Genomic DNA, 18,359 nt, shown 5'->3' with positions numbered 1-18,359 from the left:
ACACGTTTTCATTCACGGTGCTGAAAAAAGTGTGATGTGTTGTGAACAGAATTCTAAGGCAAATTAAAAGTTTGGTTAGAAGATAAATTTCTCAGGAAAACATGGAAACTTGGAAAAGTGCCACCATATCCTAGATCACTATAGGTAACAAGAATCTAAAGTACAAAATCATAAAGGAGAGAGGAGAAACAAATAGTTTCTAAGCAATTAGGGAGAAAGGCTAAGTTAGTTCTTTGCAAGCATCAGAAGCTTTTCATGCTAACAAAAGGAAAAGGATTTTTCAGTGATTTTGAAGTGTCCAGGTCTTTTGAAATCAACAAGTTTAACATCTCAATACTTATATTGGCCCACAGTTTTAACCAGCCTTGTATGTAAGAGCAAGAGAGAATAAAGATTACTAATGCACTTCACGAGGAAGACACAATAGTGATGGGGAGCTACGACAGTTTCACTGTTGCAGGATCCCAGCTACATCAGTGTGCTGGCATTGCATGACTTTGCTTCTCACTTTTAAGTGAACCCACTCATTTTAAGTAATCATTTTTTTCAAATGCCTGCTTCATAAGCCTGCCAAGACCAATTGAGAAACTCCACAGATTTTTCTTTAGGGAATTAATAACTTTGACATTCCTGGGACTCTTAAAAAAAAAAAAAAGGCATTTGTTACTAAAAAAAAAAAAATCACCTTCCCAACACATAATGTACAGTGTTCCAGAAAAACTCTAAAACCTCCTAAGGATTTCAGATTAGCATGACAACAATGTGGTGGGATACAATCCAAACTGTTTTGTAATTTTTAAGCTAATAAAATATCATGTGTAATATTTAATTGTTCTTTAACTTAATAAATGCAATTACAATTTTCCCTGTAAATTTTCTGAACAACCTGAGAAATACACCTCATACCTACCCATGCATTCCTGCAATTACTGATGGGGCTGTTGATGGAAGATTAGAATTTGCCGGGTGAGTTGCTGACCAATGAACCTTGCCAGTGTATCCAGGAATATTTGGAGTGCTAAAGGAAACAGTTAAAAGGGGGATGGGATGGAGAAAGGGCAAATTAAATGACTATTGGCTTGAAATATGACTTATAGATAAGTTCTAGAATGGATAGGGTTTATCAAAGATGGATGGGGTAAAATCTCTTACTAATGAAATGAAAAGTGGCTAGAATGTATAAACTGTCACAGCTTCTTTAATGTCAGAGAAACAACTTTATGATGATATGGGCCAAAAAATCTCTGGTTAGACATTGTAAAGGAGAGCTCTTTAGAGAATTTTTTTTCTTCAATCTGTTTAGGTTTAGTATCTGCATGATATTCATGATACACTTAATAAGCAACACTTAATCACAAAGAATAAATGAAGTTACAGAGTTTGCACAGAATACAAAAAACAAGGAAATATTCTTTAGAAATGTGATACAGGTTTAGCTCATATTTTGTTTCCAGTTTCAAATATGAAATTTACATAACAGATTTTAAGCCAACAGGTGTGATTTTTCATGGGCTAAAGCATAAGTGATTTCCAGAATTATTCCAAAGTTCTCTAAATTTCCCTTAGAATTTATTAAGATGTAGTATTAACAACACTGCTTAGACACCAACTTAAATTCTAGTGTGAGCACATCACTGAACTGAGACAGTACACAGCAAATCTTGGAAAATGAAAGCATTTTGTAAATTCTGGTGTTGGTTTAATGTGAAAATGAAAAGCAGAGTTCCTTAAAGACATAGAGTTAAAAACTTCTACTTATCTGAAGCAGCAGAAAGAAAATTTTGATGACAGGTTTTGGAAGTTGAAGTGGAGATGGAGATCCAAGAAAAAATAGGTACTAATATAAATTCAGATAAATAATCCATGTGTATTAGAAATAAAACAATATAACCCCCCAATATAGTACCTTTTTTATCAACTCGAAGTTTAGCAGAGAATATCATCAATATTGTTCTGTATTGACATCTCAAAGTAGGACACTTGAATTATACAATTATGCATAAGACACACATGAATTATGCATATACATCCAGACTGCCCATACACATGGAGGTAAAGGTTCACAACAAGCTGTTTCATCTGCTGAATCAACTAAATATTTGGGATTGTACACCTTTCCTCTATTAGCCATTTGGGGGTCTTCACACAATAAAATTAATAGCAGTGCCTTCTCTCAAATAATCTCTGAGGTAGTCTTTGCTTCCTCTGTACTCTTTGTAAAAATAAACAGTTTCTTTAATTATAAAGTGCATAGAGTTACTTGTATCATGCAGCTGATGAACTCCTTCTCCTCAACTAAGTTCAGCACAGGATGCAAGAGTGGACATGTGAGAGATACAGTTTGTCAGACTTTGTGTATCTCTGACTTTCGTAGTGGGAAACTTGGCTCTGAAATTCCTCACCAGAACAGCAGAGGTAATGACAAAATGCTGTATTTACCTACCAGAGTTATAACACAAGACTCTCTATTTGGCATAGGAGCATTGGTGGCATGTGTTGCAGTCCTTGCACCCATAGATAGCAGAAGGACCACTCAATTCTCCTAATTTGGAGTTATACCTTCACACACTGCTGCACTCCCTGGATCATGCTCCAGTCTATGACTCCCCAGAGAAGATTTGTAGGCTTTGTAGGATCAATACAGAGGTTTTGTAGCACTGGGGAAGATGTTGCCTATAAGGAGTCACTAAGTAGTTGGCTGGGCAAGGAACAAATTTATTCTCTGTCTTGACAGCAGCTGTGCAAGGGCAACAAGTGGCTTGAAAATCTTTTACAGTAGTAGAACATGTTTTCAGAGTTGGCCAAAGTGGGTTGTATTCAAATTTGCTTTTTCATGTCAGAGTAGACAACTATTAAGTTATGTACCCATTAGGAGACTCTGTAGAAAATTCTCTCTGTATACCAGGATCCTATCAAGGGACACAATGGATGTTGTTTGGTAGTAAGCACATTAATTGATCCAAAAATAAAAAATATACAAAATACCACTTTGAAAGAGTCAGTCAAATTGTAAACCCAGTTTTATTAGGCTGGTGATGGGCTACATACATAGATATGTCTGTATCTGTGATACAAGATAGATGTCACATGACACAAAATTACAGTGATTTCCTTGGAAGGGTATAGGCATCATAGAGAAAAGTAGATGATAACAAGAAATGCTATATTAGCTTGCAGCATTTTATAAGCCTATTTTAAGTTAAATCACGTAACTATACAACTGTGAAGCATGTTCTTCTCATGCCTCACAGTTGTATAAATATTCTCATCTTTGAAGCCTGCAAAAGTAGAAGAAAAAAACATCATAAATGGGCAAAAGTGACCCAAAAGTTGATCTGAGAAATGACCCGAGATGAAGACTTGTTCTAGACTGTCTGTTAGAAACAATTGACAGAAGCTGGTACATTCATAATATGTTGGATGAATGTGTATCTGTAAAAGAATAGAGCTGAACAGAGAGAAGCTCGAGATATCAGGAAAGTTAGCAAGATTACACCACAGTAAAGCAGCTGCTCTCCTGGGAACCTGCAAAGAAGATGCAAAACAGTGCTGTGGTTATGTAGGTGATAAAGCAGAAGAAACTGAGGTTAAAAAAGTACCCCTTTGTGTTTTTGTGTTTTTATTATTTTGGATCATGCTGTCTAGCTCGTGTGCTTTCTCTGATGAGCTGCTAACCCATGTTGCTGCTGCTGAAGAAAACAACTAAGTACCAGCTTACCAGTGGGCAACACACAAAACTCCTCTGTGGTTATGCTGCCGTCATCAAGCTTGCTTTCTGTAACCATCACATCTATCCTTTTCATACACTTCCTTGTTATCATCCTAGCAGCTCTAAGTCCCAACACAGGTAATAAGATTTTTCAAGTGAATTGTAGTGATTTGGAGTGCCTCTGCATTGGTGTGCCTCTGCTTTTTATGTCCATGGAATCCTAGAATCACTAAGGCTGGAAAGGACCCCTAAGATCATCAAGTTCACTGTTAACGCAGAACTGCCACATCCACCACTAAACCATGTCCCAAGTGCCACATCTACATGTGTTTCAAATATCTGCAGTAATGGTGACTCCACCACAACTCTGGACAGTAATTTTTTCTTGTCCTGTTTCTTGTTACCTCAGAGAAGATGCTGACCCCCATCTAGATTTTGGGTAGCTGTAGAGAGGGATAAGGTCCCTCCTGAGACTCCTTTTCTCCAGGTTAAACAACTTCCTCAGCTTCTCCTCATAAGACTTGGTGCTCCAGACCCTTCACCAGCTTCGTTGCTCTTCTCTGGACTTGCTCCAGCACCTCAATATCCTCTTGCAGTGCGGGGCCCAGAACTGGACAGTGGATTTGAGGTGGAGACTCACCATCTTGGGATGTCCTTGTAGATTTTTATTTCCTGGCAATGATCAGGAAGATCAGTGGGGACTTAACTTAGTAGGCTCTCAATGCTTATATTTAGAGCTATTTGAGGTGCCTTAAGGTGCCAGAGATAATTCCCTATAACACAGGACTCACAGGGGATGCATGTTGTTCAGAAGCAGCAGCTGAAAATGATGGTCTAGAGTGCCTATTGGATGCCCAGGTTTGCCGTGTAAATTCCACATCATCTGTTTATATGGGGGTAAAATCTAGATTTCTCCCAAATCATCTATGATTCTTGAAAACCTTGGATCTAGCACTTCAGCTTGAGCAATGAAGGTATCCAAGTTCTTTGTGCAAAAATTCTGTCTAGTGACATACCTGGTAGATTCTTACTGTAACACTTAGAAACTCTTCGCTTGTAACTCTTTCTTATAAACACTCCTGTATAAATGCAGCAGAACTAAAACACCCTGTGAAGTCATTAGAACTCTTTTGATTATTGCTATTACAAAAAAGGGCTTCAGATCTCACTCACAGTATGTAAGGCTCACAACTGGTTTCCACCTCAAATTCTCTTCCAGGAAGATTGGCGTGTAACGCATTTGTGCTCTTCTACATCCTTTCTGCCTCTGTGATCCTATTTTCTAAACAGAACAACCTGTGGTAAAAATGTTTCAAAAAAGACACAATCCTGTGTCAGGAAATTCATACATTCCCTCATGTTGCGAAAGAATATGCCTAAGATTACTTGTGAAGACAAAACAAAGTATTTTAATGCAGAGTGGAGAATAGGACTGACAGCATTCTGGGTTTCATTTCACATCCATTTCCCTCAGCCATTAAAGCAGAATAGGGAATGGATACTTAAAAATGGTTTTGGGGTTCCTGAAAAGATAAAACCATCAAAATGACAACTCCCCCAAATATTTTGAATCATGTTGAACTGGAAAATTTTGTCTCTACAATTTCAAAGGATTTTATTCTGCTTTCAAATTTTTCAGTCTCCCCTTTGTAGTATAGGGTAGTATTTTTCAGACACAGCAAAACATTTCAAGCCTGCAATAAAATCGCATTTAGAAAATGCCAAAGTAGGATATTTCAACACACACTTCCCTCCACAACCCCCTGAATGAGTCAAACTGGAGAACCACTAAACAGGCATATATGGGAGACAAGCTGACAGTTTCTGAAGAAAAAATAATTTGTGAGAAAGCTCTACAGCAGCCCTTAGAAATGACTGTGCAAGGTGCAAGACAGCAGAGGGTCCTTTTCCCAGCCAAATGTGGCCTGTGAAGTTTCTGATAACTTGAATTTCCAAAGGGTACATGCACACAGTCAGTTGGAAAATGACTACACTGAAGAAATACGCAAAGCCACTACAGATACACTGATGTGATAGTAGCATTTTGCTCAATGTGCTTGAGAAACCATGAATAAAGGGTAGTTTCAGAGAATATCTTTGTGCAAGGACGGCAGGACTTGAAACACTTAGGACTTTGTCTTCCTAACAACTGCATATTTCCCATTTCAGTCACATGCTTTTGATGAGATCCTGTTGTATTCCTCACACACACAACACCACTGGCATTGGACAGGTCACCTCAGCCTTGTCCCTCTGTACCTGCCAAAAAACCGACATTGCAACCTGCTTTATCAGTGTTCTGGCAATGCATTAGCTGATGTTTCAAAAGTGCTACTGCGCAGCTAACACTTGGTGAGCACGCACATGCATTGTGTAAGCACTGCCCTCTACTGTGGATCAGGAGTGCTGAGGAATGAGCAGAAAGTTTTGAAAAGCTGATGACTGCCACATTTTTTTACTTAATTGAGGAGGCAGAGGCTTTTACTGTGGAACAAGAAAACATGATCACTGTCCTTACTGGTTTTGTCAAATGTCAAGGGGCAGATTCCAATAGGCACTGCCATGAATCGGGAAGTTTTTGTGTTATAACACAAAAGATCCACTAAAGAGAAAAGCACAAGTCAGATATAGGAAATAAACCTGGATTGATACGAACTATTGCTGTGTATACTGGAAATGCACTAAATGTGCTGCACTATTGCTGCATTAAGTTCTGCCAGCTCACTAAAGGTGTAAGAGAGCTCTAACAGTACCAGGGAGAAGAGTTATCTGTGCCTGTCAGACCAGAGCCCAGCCTCTGAATGCTGCAGAGGAAATCCCCATCACCAGTGTGGGAGGCTTTTTTCCATTGACCCTTAAAACACCTGCAGAATCTAAAATACCACATGGAGCATAACCTTCTTTCGGTAGCTGATTGGGGAAGTCAACGGAGGAAAAAAGCTGGTGGCTAGGGGTGAAGTAGAATTATACAAAATAAAATGTAAAGGTTTTTAAGAAAAAAAGAATGGGATGATTATGTTAAAAACCAATATGATCCAATAAAAGCAGATTCTCTACAGTTTTCATAATTGTTGAGTTCAAAATGCACTTCAAAATCAGAAAGACTATATTTCACAGTAGTTGTTAATAATAAGAAACAATTCATTACTTGTTTTCACTTTTTAATAGCATGGCACCTCTCAAAAGTGCTGAGAGAATTTATCAGTCTGAGTCTTCCTGGAAGTCACTGTAACTCTGCTGGAAAATTTCCTCTGAAAGCACATTGTTTTTCCAGTATTTGGACTGTCCTCCTCTTCCTTGGTACACGTGGGTTGGAGCAGCAGTTAGACACAGGAGATCAGATTGTGGCGTTTGTGGCCAGATTTTTGCAGGAGCTCAGCGATCAACGTGCACACAGAATGTGAGCTCTTTTAGAATTCTGGTTTTCTTCTGTGGTTGCTGAGCTATTTTTGAAAGCCTGGCTAGCTGCACAAAACATGCTCCTTTAGCACTCACTTAGCTACTTAATATATGGTAGTTACGTGACACATGAAGCTAAATGCAGTATTTATCTTTCACAAATAAATGAATATTGTAAGGAAATCATTAGCAATCAAACCACTAAGAAAAAAAAGCAAAAATAACCAAGGAAAACAGACATAATCAATTCGGAGTTTAAAGTCTTGTAAGAGAAATCCCAGATGTCTCTGTTCTGCAAAATATGTGAGCATATTTTTATTAGATTCTCAATCCTATTCCTGTTCAGGAAATCTTGTTAAGCAGATACCTTTAACTCACTGATTCCAATGGAATTTACACTTCATGGGTTTGAAAAAACAAAATTCAATATAAGAGAGTTTGCAGTTGGTAGACAAATAGAGAAGGTAGGGGAAAAATTAAGAAAAAGAAAATATGCACAAAAAAATTGGTACATTTGAAAATGCCACAAGAGCCACTTGAGCCACTGGGCAACTGTTACCCAGTATATCTAAAAAAAAAAAAATCACACAAGTAATACACATTGAAAATGCAAAAAAGCATCAATACATTCAACTTGGAAGCCTGTTCATTAATGGGATAAAAAGATAGGTTTCAAGGCTACACCATGTGTATTCTGACAATGTAGTCCACTCAATGAAGCACTGAGCTGCACAATGACAATATAAGTTGTATAAAAAAATTTATGAGGCCTCTTTCTGAAAGAGGAATGCATCAGGGAGAGATTTTCAGAATGCTCTTCCACAACAGTTTCCTAATTTTTTGACTGACATTAAAAAAAAAAAAAATAAAAAAAAAAGAAACTTATTTCTATGTTACCCTCAGCAAAGAAATGGAAGAAGATTCCAGCTTTTAGGCATACACAGCAACACATCTAGGGATGAATAAAGAGCAACAAGTTAATTCTAAAGCAAATTCAGGAGTGCTTATGCAAACCATGGATATTAAGAATGATGCTACATTCCAGGGCTGGAACAGACCTCCAGAGACTATGCCATTCATTACTTTCCCCAAAGGCAGGTTTTTATGAAAGCCTGGAGGAGAATGACAAGAATTGAATTCTGATTCAGGATTTTTGGTCAAGTGCAAAGATGAAAAGTCTCACCCAAATAGCACATCCATAGATCTCTTTGAGCACTCTTTGGGCAATTGTCACTGATTATTCTAGACTGCCTGATTACACACACAGTTATTAATAAGTTCCTATTCATAAATTTAGCACTTCCAGATGAATCACAACTTTTATGGCATGGCTTTTTACATGTGCTGAAAGCTCCTACAGTCATTCCATATGTGAATCACTGAGAAAAGATGGATAACACATGATTATGATTCCTAAATTTTCATTTTTATTCCAGCCTAATTTTTAAGAGTTGTGATCATCACTTTGTCCTAATTAATAATATATGAAACCAAGTTTGAGCACAGCACTATTTTAAAAGCCTAAAGATAAGAGTTCAATTAAAAAACTGAAAAACTTAAAAACTGGGCTCAGGATATGTGAAGTTTCATTCCTAACTGTGCTACAGTTTGGTGAATAACCTTATCATGTTACACCTGCATTTACATTTGCAAAACTTCCAAGTTGCATGGTAAGGACTTCAGAATATTATCGAGAGTGCTGGATATATGCACAGCAGCTCTTCACAACACTGATCTAATATTAGGTGCTTTTAGGCTCAGCTAGAGCACAGGTCAGAACTTTTATCTTTTTTCTAATTCCTTAAGAAAAAAGAAGAAAAACAGAAGATGGTTTCCTGTTCTGCCAAAAGGAAGAGAGGGTGGGTGTAAGGCTAACATGAAAAACCACTCTTCCTGTTTGTCTCTGCAGCTACATGACAGATGACTCTCAGTTACTTTCAGCTTTGCTAATCATTTGAATGGCAGCCACTTTCTTGCATGGTTTGGGGAAGAACAGTGTCTCACTCTGGAGTAATGCCCAGGCACTGATGCTGTTGCCCAAGTGCTGCAAGCAGGAAGTGCTGCTGCTACTCTGTGGAGTGAAAGTGACTATTTACTAAGAGAGCTTTACACTTTATACTTATAAATTGCATTTAGGCTGCTCAATCCAAAGTATATATCTGACTTTTCAAGGATTTTAGTAGAACTTAACTGCATTTACACATCTTTCCAAAACTACTGGCAAACACGTGGAGTGAGAAAAACAAATTATAGGCAAAGTTTAATGCCTTCTGACTTTCTTCTGCTCAAAATCATAGCAACCTTGATGTCTTACAGTCATGGACAGATAATAGGTGTGAAAAAACTTAATAAAATTTTCCAGATGAAATTGAGTTTTTTTCAACTGAGTTTTTATGAGTTTTGAGATGTCAGAGCTTTTAAATTATAGAGGTCTTGGTCTCCTTGTTGTCAGAAATCAATGAAATCCATAGCCTCACTCAGTAAAAACCAGAAAAATGAGATGCAGCATTCCAGAGAAGGCAATAGAGAATCAGTTGCTCAAATTTACAAATCCTCCATGAAATCATGTGATGCAGACAGTCCCAGATAAGATGTCTGCCTGCAACAGAGCGCACACATCTGCTTCTCCTCTTCAAAGCTCCACCATAACAGCAGCACAACACAGCAGAATTGAGGGTTAACAACTCTATAACTTCACTGCTACTCAGGCATCTCTGTTCAGCACTATGTTTATTCTGTATGTGCTGCATTTTGGAACAACATTCATTTCTCAATAATAATTCTGTACTATTTTTGTTATAATCCAAGCAGAAAAGTTAGATGCAGGCTCTGAGAAAGCAGATGATTTGTGCAGAAGGTAAGATAAAATAATCAGAATGGTGCATAATGTCATAAAAACTGGGATTAATAGGCTTGTTTGCAGTAATATGGATCAAATGTGATGAATTTACAATGATTAGTACCTCACTTTATCTGTGAACTGCTGCTGTGTGAAGAATGATGTGCTTCTCCTTACACAGGTAACAAACAGCAAGTGCTGCAATGCAGAGGGATATACATTCACCCTGAACAGATGTAAGAAATATTAATTAACAGATCTAAGTTGTAGCTCAGAAATTTCAGAAGGTAGCTCCCAACAACCAGGAGTGTTTAGCATTTACTCTGATGTGAGTAACACCCAGCATCAAGTCTTTTCTTCAGAACAGAGGACAATATTTCTGCAGCTTCTGATCCTCTGCTTTACCCAGTGAAGTATCCTTTCTGAACTTTCCTCACAAATGTGGACTGAGGAAGACCATTTCAAGGATACACAGGAAAGGCTGATGCAAAGAGAAGTTCTGTTCAAGTAAAAAGAACACTTTAGTTCCTCTTTTGTTTTTTTTTTTTTTTAATTCTTATCATTAAGCTGTTGCTTTAACCATTTTCCTTTCTCATAAGTTTGCAAATAAGCACTTTATATTGGCTCAAGCTACTAAAGACAGGTTTAGGAATGGCTTAAAGTGAAAAACTTCAAAGTTAATGATCTAGCTAAAAGTAGAGTTTTCCAATGGCTTTCAGGGAGCTTTTGCACACTCAAAGGCCATCTAGTGACTAAAGTTAACAATCACACACTTTTGACATGGCAATATTCAAATCATACTACTCATCAAACATGCAGCAGACCATTAATACTAAAGAACATGAAACATTTGAAGTAAGAAAGTATGGTATACCTTGAAAACAAACTTGTTCTGCTCTTTTCATCCAAGATCAGATTTTTAACAGTTTTTTCCCTTTTCCCAAGTAACAAGATCTCAACAGGCAGTATCAAAATCATGCTAAGAAGTGAAAAATAGTGTGCAGTACTTGTGTAATAAGGCTTTGAAGTTTGCACATGGTTAAGTGGGACTAAGTCTACACCAGCACCGTCTTCAAAAGTTACTGCACCAACACTGCAGATAGAAAGTAAATCAAAGATATGTACATTATTCATAAGACATCTGGTGGAGGCAGCTGAACCATACACTGCATGCTCCAAAATTCTAGTTATTTATTAAAATGGTCCACAAGAAAAAAAACACAGAGATGAATGGCCCTGCGTGCTTGGCATGTCTCAAGATGAAAACAATCATCTGCTGAACTTGCAGCACATAACGAATGACAGCTCTAATTCACATGTGCAGAGAGGCTTGGGAGAAAATGGAAGCAAGATAGAAACGTGTCATGTCTCATCCTTTTGGCTATTCTTATGATCAGACTGGGATACTCTTACAAAGTGGACATAACAGATTCTGATTTCTAGTTTACAAGAAAAAAGTTGGAGATATCCACAAGCAAAGAAGACTCAGTATATACTCTCTTTTGGAACTAGAAAATACCTTAAGATTAATAACATAGTCCAGCTACAATTCATGTTTCAGAAAATGAGAGGGACTGCTTGGGCTTAATAAAAAATGACAAAAGTTGAAACAACCCAGGGAACCTGTACTTACATATACAAAGGGATATGACAGTTTTGAGAGCTTTGGTTTCCACTTTTAAAGACAAAATGGATCAATCACTTCTTTTTTTCACCAGACAGAACATTCTGATAAAGTATTTATGAGGTCCCAAAGGCCAGGTGGTGTCAAGTCAAAGTTTTGCCCCTGAAATAATGCAGTGCTGATTTGAATTTGGTAAAAGACAGTGGCAAATGATTAGTTTGGCATATATGCTAAATGAACCAGCTCAGCAGGCAGAATCTTATCTTTTAGCCTCTTCTGGTACTAGGACTTCAGTAAATTTCATAGAACAATATAAACAAGTTTTCTTTAAAAATTAACTACTTCCCTTCTATCAACACTTATTTCATTGAGATCTTGAGAACACAGGAAAATTTAATATCGGATCTGAATTTCTCTCTTGGTTTGTCCCTGCAAGCAACTCTCATTGTCCAGAACTATATTCCTTTGAAAGGGAATAATTCAAGAAACCATGGCAACATTATCTATCATCTATCTCTCTGTCTATCTATCTATCTATCTATCTATCTTGCTTTTCTTCCACCCTGCTGAGGTACCTGTCTCTGCCACGTTATGCTTGACTCTGCCCAGTAACTCACTTGTCCACAGAGTTTGCCTTGCAAATCTTCTGGCTCGGAGTTTGGAGACTTGTTCTTATTTTTCTATCACACTTTGGCCAGCTTTTCTTTCTTTGTCTCAACATAGCTATTATTTGACCCCTTTTAAGACTTCTGTGACCATTTACTGGACTCATCTAAAATGCTTCACTCTGAGATAGATTTGAATAGGTGAAATACAGAGTAAATAAAAGACACCAATACAGAAGTGATTGTTTTGGACAGACAGCAAAAAACACGTGAGTTTGTGCGTGGGTATGATTACCCTGGTGTTTTCATAAATGCCATGTCTTAATGCAAACATCAGATGTATGAAATCATGGCAATCATTCCATTTACAGGTTTCTTCAGTTCTGCTTTTTATATTTATCTCTCTCACAGGAGAAGCATGCAGAACATACTTTTGATATAGGTATTAACTGAATATATTAACTTCTCTAGTTAAAGAGAAGCTGCTGAATTTAGTCTTCTGAGATAACTAATTTTCCACAGACTTTGCAAAAGGGCTGTTCAGACGACTCCAATATTCACAAAACTTGAAATTTATAAATCACCAGATCTCCATGGAGAGGAAAAGATTTGTTTGAAATCTGTCCCAGAATCCTACAACAATAAAATCATAATTGCATGCTTCTTGTATTCAACATTAGCTAATTAATCTGACTTAATATTTCTTCAGGCAGCAATTAAGGTAAAGCATCATTTCTACCAACCAATTTCTCATCAATATTCTTGCACTCTGCTTTGATATTCTGCATTCATGTCTTCTCTATCAATTTACAGGGAGGACCAGGGAAAAAATGAAACGTGAAATAATATGAGGCAGTTACTGGCATGTGGTGGCGACCTTTAATGCACACTTGAGACTGTTTTTACTTGAAAACATTTTTGTGGGTTGATGTGTATGACCTACACAAAATTTAGACTTCCTTTCATCAGCAAACCGAAAAACAGTTAGGAAGAAATTGATCACTGAATTGGCTTATTTTAGGTTTGGGATTATTTCTTCTTTTTGTGACACACTGGGAAACAGGATCAGCCAACATCTCCTCTGTTGATTTTGGAGGCTGTATTTTTGAAGAAAACATATTATCCCAAGGAATTCCTTTGTATGCTCCAGATCAACATTTTTTTAAAAAAGTAGAAAAAAAGTTTCCATACAATCATTAATGAATTGGTAGTTAGATAACAAGAATGATGTGATATTTAATTTTTAATGGAAAATTAAAAGCCTGGGGTTATATGCTGCCTTCTGGGGAACAAGTAGTTACTGCACAGTTTCACAGGATTATCTTCTTTAAAATGGTCTCACTCACTAAGTGAAAGAGGTAGCTTCTCCTTCAATAAGCTTACAGTGGTGAAGGGATTTATTTTGTCTGAATTTGCATAATCAGCTAAGTGAAAGGAGACATAAATATGGGCTGGACACCAGGCCCCTGACAGGCACTGAAGACAGATGCACAGCATGCCCTTTGGGAAGCTACAGTTCCTCTTCACTGTCTGCAGGGGAAGGGAGATGAAAGGCACAGACTGGATACAAGCTTCCAGATAACTAAAGCTCATGAGATGAATCCTGTGCTAAATGCCATTAAACAGCAGAAATTCTCGTTGCTAGATAAACTTTTGTAGTCTTATATGTTCTGCTACCTAAAGACGCTTAGTAGCAAAAAGAAGATGAAAAAATGAAGCAAAACAAAAGCAAAAACTGTTTTAAAAATAAATGGCAGGTCACTGTTAGTATTTGACTTGTAGACACTGTGCATTGTTTTTAAACCCTTATATTTTAAAATTAGGAGTGTTTGCTTTAGTGGGCCCAGCAACAGTTAATGCCAAATAAAAGATTTTCAAATAGACTTTACTAACTATCCACAGTTTTGGATGAAATTCTGGACTATGTGGGCTTTTGGAGAAATATAAAAGCCTAGTAGCAGCATGAATAAACTAATTATTTCTTTAAAAAATGGTTGCTACCAAATCTATAAGTAAACTCTATAGTATTTCCTATTTCCCATTTCCCAGCTTTGGGAAAAACTGTGTCTTCAGACACAGTTAGCTTTCAGCAGGGGCAAGAAATCATCTCTGCTCTTTATCAGAATTGTCGGATAACCTGGTTCATTCTGCAAACCCCATAATCTCTGGGTTAAGGCCTACAAATAGATTAATATTTACAAACTGAGCAGGTGGACTTCATCACTCATTCCCCAGTAAAAATACACCTTTATGGTCAATTTCTGAGGTCATCCTCTTCCTAACCACTCCAAAGAAAACTTGAGACCACAGAGAAAAGATTAGAAAATTGTGTTGCCATGAGAGGAGGGGACTCTAGAGGGACCTAGTATTCTAGCACAGAGCACCTCCCCTATAAGGACTGAGAATACACAGAGAAAACCTCCTCAGGTGTCATCTTTTCTCTGATTCTTCAGTCTTAGAACGACCTTCATCACCAGCTTCTCACATTTGCTTTGCTTACAGAGCTTCACAGAGCTTGCTTTGCCCAGCAGATGCAAAAATCTGCAAGAGAAGTTCAAAATTGTGGACTGCCAAGGCCATAGTGCTACATCTTCTCACAAAAGAGAAGCTCCTGTCTGCTGCAGATGTTTTATATATCACAGTTCATCTGTCTCAAAGGCTGCTTCTCTCTTTTTTTACATTCATCCCAGACACAGTGGAGAAAGTGACTGTAGAATTTGCTTGCAAAATGCCTGACTGATCTCTCTTTCTGCACAACTTCCCCAAGAGACTTAGCTGTGGAATGTCTTGGGACTGGTATCTAGAGAGGTTAATAACTTGCATCACATGCCTGGGGGCTGGTAGTTGGGCTCTGAATCATACAGCTGAAATCTGGAATTTATTTATGCAGTCTTTAAAATGTTATCTAAATTTTGTCTATTTTATTTTTCAATATTTAAGCATTTGTAGTTCATACCTCAGCATCACAGGAAAACTTGTAAATGCATACAAGGTTTGGAAGAATACTTATACCACTTCCCTAATGAATTTATGCTGCACTATATCTGCTTCAAGGTTTGTCCCTGAGTTCAGTTTGAGTTTCCCTGACAACTTCAGCAGATTCAGCATTTTAGTCTAATAGTGAACTTTCCTGAACAAAACAACATCAGAAAGCCACCAGCCAGTTTCTACCTGCTTCCTGAACTGCTGTTCATTTCAGAGCACTTTCTTGACTGTAACCCAGATTACTGACTTGATGGCATTCAGTTTCAGATTCTGTCTGTGTTCATTTCTGTCTCTGTGTGCCAGAGTACATCTCTCTCTGCTTTTCTTTTCTTTGGAAAAACTAATGGGCAGATAAAATTTCTTATCGCAAATCTTCTTCCCCCTTCATTTTCCAGAGGCTTGCAGAAAAAACAGCTGAACATTTCTGACTGATGTCTGAGATCTAATTTTCATATGTAAATAAAGAAAACAGTAAATGAGAAGTGAAAGTTACATGGTTTGTGCAAGAAAAGAAAAAAAAAGGAAATTTATGTAGTTTGTTTTTTATCCCTTGTGGTTTCTCGAGCTACTTACAGTTCTTTTATATGGCTGCAGTAAGCAAGAAGTAATTTAAAATGCAAAGTTTGAAGACAGAAACCAGGAATCAAAACCACTGCCAGAATTTATGGCACGTAGAGATGTTTTTGGTGACAATAACATGTATAAAGTATTGCTATCTGTGCAGTGACTGCACTGTTTACCTGTGCAGGGACTTCACTACTTGATAGTAAAATGGAAGTAGGAGTTTATTTGCATTTCTCTATCATGTTCTAAGGAATGCCTCCCCTTGTCTATGAGCATGTAGTGTGGCATACCATAAAATTTTGTTCTAGCTGTAATGAGCATTTCTCTATGAAAGTTACTGAAATTAACTTCAAATATATTGCTTATTTTTAATTATGTCTATCCTTATAAGGCCTGGGCAGGTATTTCTGCTTTCCACAATTTTTACCAGAAAATTCTGAAACCATCAAGCCAATTTTACTTTATAAACAATGAATTTCCATTTTGGTGCTACAATCACAATAAAATAATTAGACTCAAAATTATGCACAAAACACTGACATAAAATAAGAGGGCAGTGTGGTACTTTGACCACTATGTAATGGCAGTCTTCAAGAGCTTTTGTTCTCTGATCAACCAGACAATGGAACAGGTCTCTAAATGTGCTGAACTGAACTTGTAAGGAAATACTAAAATACACAGATATGTCCAGGGGATTTCTGACTTTGGAGTGATTCGGGTTTCTTGTTTTGCATTAAAGGAGGTGTTAATTAGAACAATGGTAAATAACTTCACATTTTACATAAATAGGTTTTTTTAAAACCCATTGATAACCTTCAAAGTTATTTTGGGTTTTTTTAGCATTAGAGTTCTCATTAGAATTTGCTGACTGGTACCTCTTTGCTACATCAGGAACCACAAATCACACAAATACTCTACTGCATTTGTTATAATCAGTTCAAATATCCAGAACAAATGCATTTTATAAAATTGTTTCTTTAGGACCCTGGGAATGGAGATCAGAAATTAATTCCATTTATTTGTTAAGCACCACCAGTTTCTTTAGTGATAAAAACCATAGTTTACTTTACCTCTGACTCATACCCTGGACTTCCACCTTCTGTCCTGGCTGGTTTCCTCCAGGAGGTCTGGAGGTCTTCTGTGGTCAGGCTGGGCTCTCTCACCTGTGATGGGGATGCTGGTGAAGTTTCCTATTGCTGTAGTCTGCCAGGGATTTAATAGCACTGGGCTGCTCTCAGCACCTGCTGCTGGACTCACAAAACCTGAGCAGGGATCTATTAAAGGCACAACTTCCTGGTGTGGAAATAAAGGATTATCTGCCCCTACTGGAGGGGTGAATGGATAGAATTTAAGGAAATAATTGCTCTTTTCTCTTCAAAGCTTGCAAAACCATTATTGCTCTCAAGACCCCTCATAACAGGTGCACACATCTTCTTCAACAGTCTTGGATACCATTGGTGATCATCTTGTAGACTGGCTCCACTGACAAGACAGCTGAAGACTTTTCAAAGGCACTTGCCTGCCTTTCAGGTCCATCAGAAAACTGTCATTCTCTTCTACTGTCCTTGTGAGCCACTAAACTTAAAAGATGTAACTTATTCCTGTTTCTCCAAGATTCTGAAATCCCAGTCAATAAATCACAGTAAAAGTAGAGGTCATTCTCCAGAAAAAAACAGGGCATAGAGGAGCATGGCAGTGATGCTTAAGTACTGAATTCTTTCCTGAAAAGAGATTTATCAAGTATGGTACAGAAAGAACAGGGCCATTGCATGCTCAGATTTTTCCTGTTGCTTGCTAGTGATGGAAAACAGCTCTTAATGAAATTTCTTCTGAAAGTGTGAAACTTAGTTCATGCCTACTACTGTAATGTAGTCCTTCAAGGGGACACACATAGCAAATTGTAGTTACAGCTGAGAATGTTTTATATGCAGTGTGGGCACTGTAAGGCTAAGCCAATACACTGAAAACACAGAACTCTCTCCGATACATCCTGTGTCCACTTTCCATCATAACTCTACATTTACCAGAGTAGAAAACAAACTTTCAAAATTTGACTTCTACCAGTAACAAGCCTTTAAAATGCCATACTGGTGTCTATATTTACTGACTCTCAGTAATTTCCATCTCAAATATAATCAGTTTCGCACCAGAAATTACATTCAGTGGTGCAGATTGACTTTTTCCTCTTTACTTTTTTACCTCCTCCTGGAAAGCTTTAGAAAAAGATGACAGGAGAGGTAAAGGCATGGGACCCAGGTAAGGCACAGGGTGGAAGGCATCACAAGGATGACTCTTGTTTTGTTGCATTCATCTTGTAGAATGAAATGCAATTTAAACTGTCTTGGATTTTGCTGACAGGGATTCTATTCTGTTTATCTTGGTAAGTGAATTTTCCAAGGAAGGCTGAGTTATTTCTACTGTCAACATTCTGAACTGATCCATGCCTAAAGAAGCACATGGATGGATTGGTTTTGTGTCCATGCTAGTTCTCTCTGCCTTTTACTTTGCTTCAGGATTCCTGTGGGTCATCCTTGCCTTTACATAAACGATTGCTTTCATTCTCTGGAAAAGTAACAATATACCAAATCTTCCAATAAAATGATGGTTTTTTTGTCTGATTTTATTTTCTCCCCA

The 18,359-nt window shown here is 37.6% G+C and overlaps 1 protein-coding gene across 1 annotated transcript; it reads right to left on the bottom strand.

Moving 5' to 3' along the window:
• Positions 1 to 906: 906 nt before the first annotated feature.
• On the bottom strand, positions 907 to 17,155 carry SPMIP7 (sperm microtubule inner protein 7; the record flags this gene model as incomplete). The annotated part of the gene is given in 6 exon segments (XM_079299368.1): positions 907 to 1,018; positions 10,945 to 11,040; positions 11,361 to 11,386; positions 13,151 to 13,320; positions 16,889 to 17,092; positions 17,095 to 17,155. Coding segments are annotated over 6 exon segments (669 nt in total).
• Between the last annotated feature and the right edge of the window lie 1,204 nt (positions 17,156 to 18,359).

The sequence above is a fragment of the Erithacus rubecula genome, assembly GCF_903797595.1.
Source record: "Erithacus rubecula genome assembly, chromosome: 3".
Lineage (NCBI taxonomy): Eukaryota > Metazoa > Chordata > Aves > Passeriformes > Muscicapidae > Erithacus > Erithacus rubecula.
This window is presented reverse-complemented; position numbering and strand designations above follow the sequence as displayed.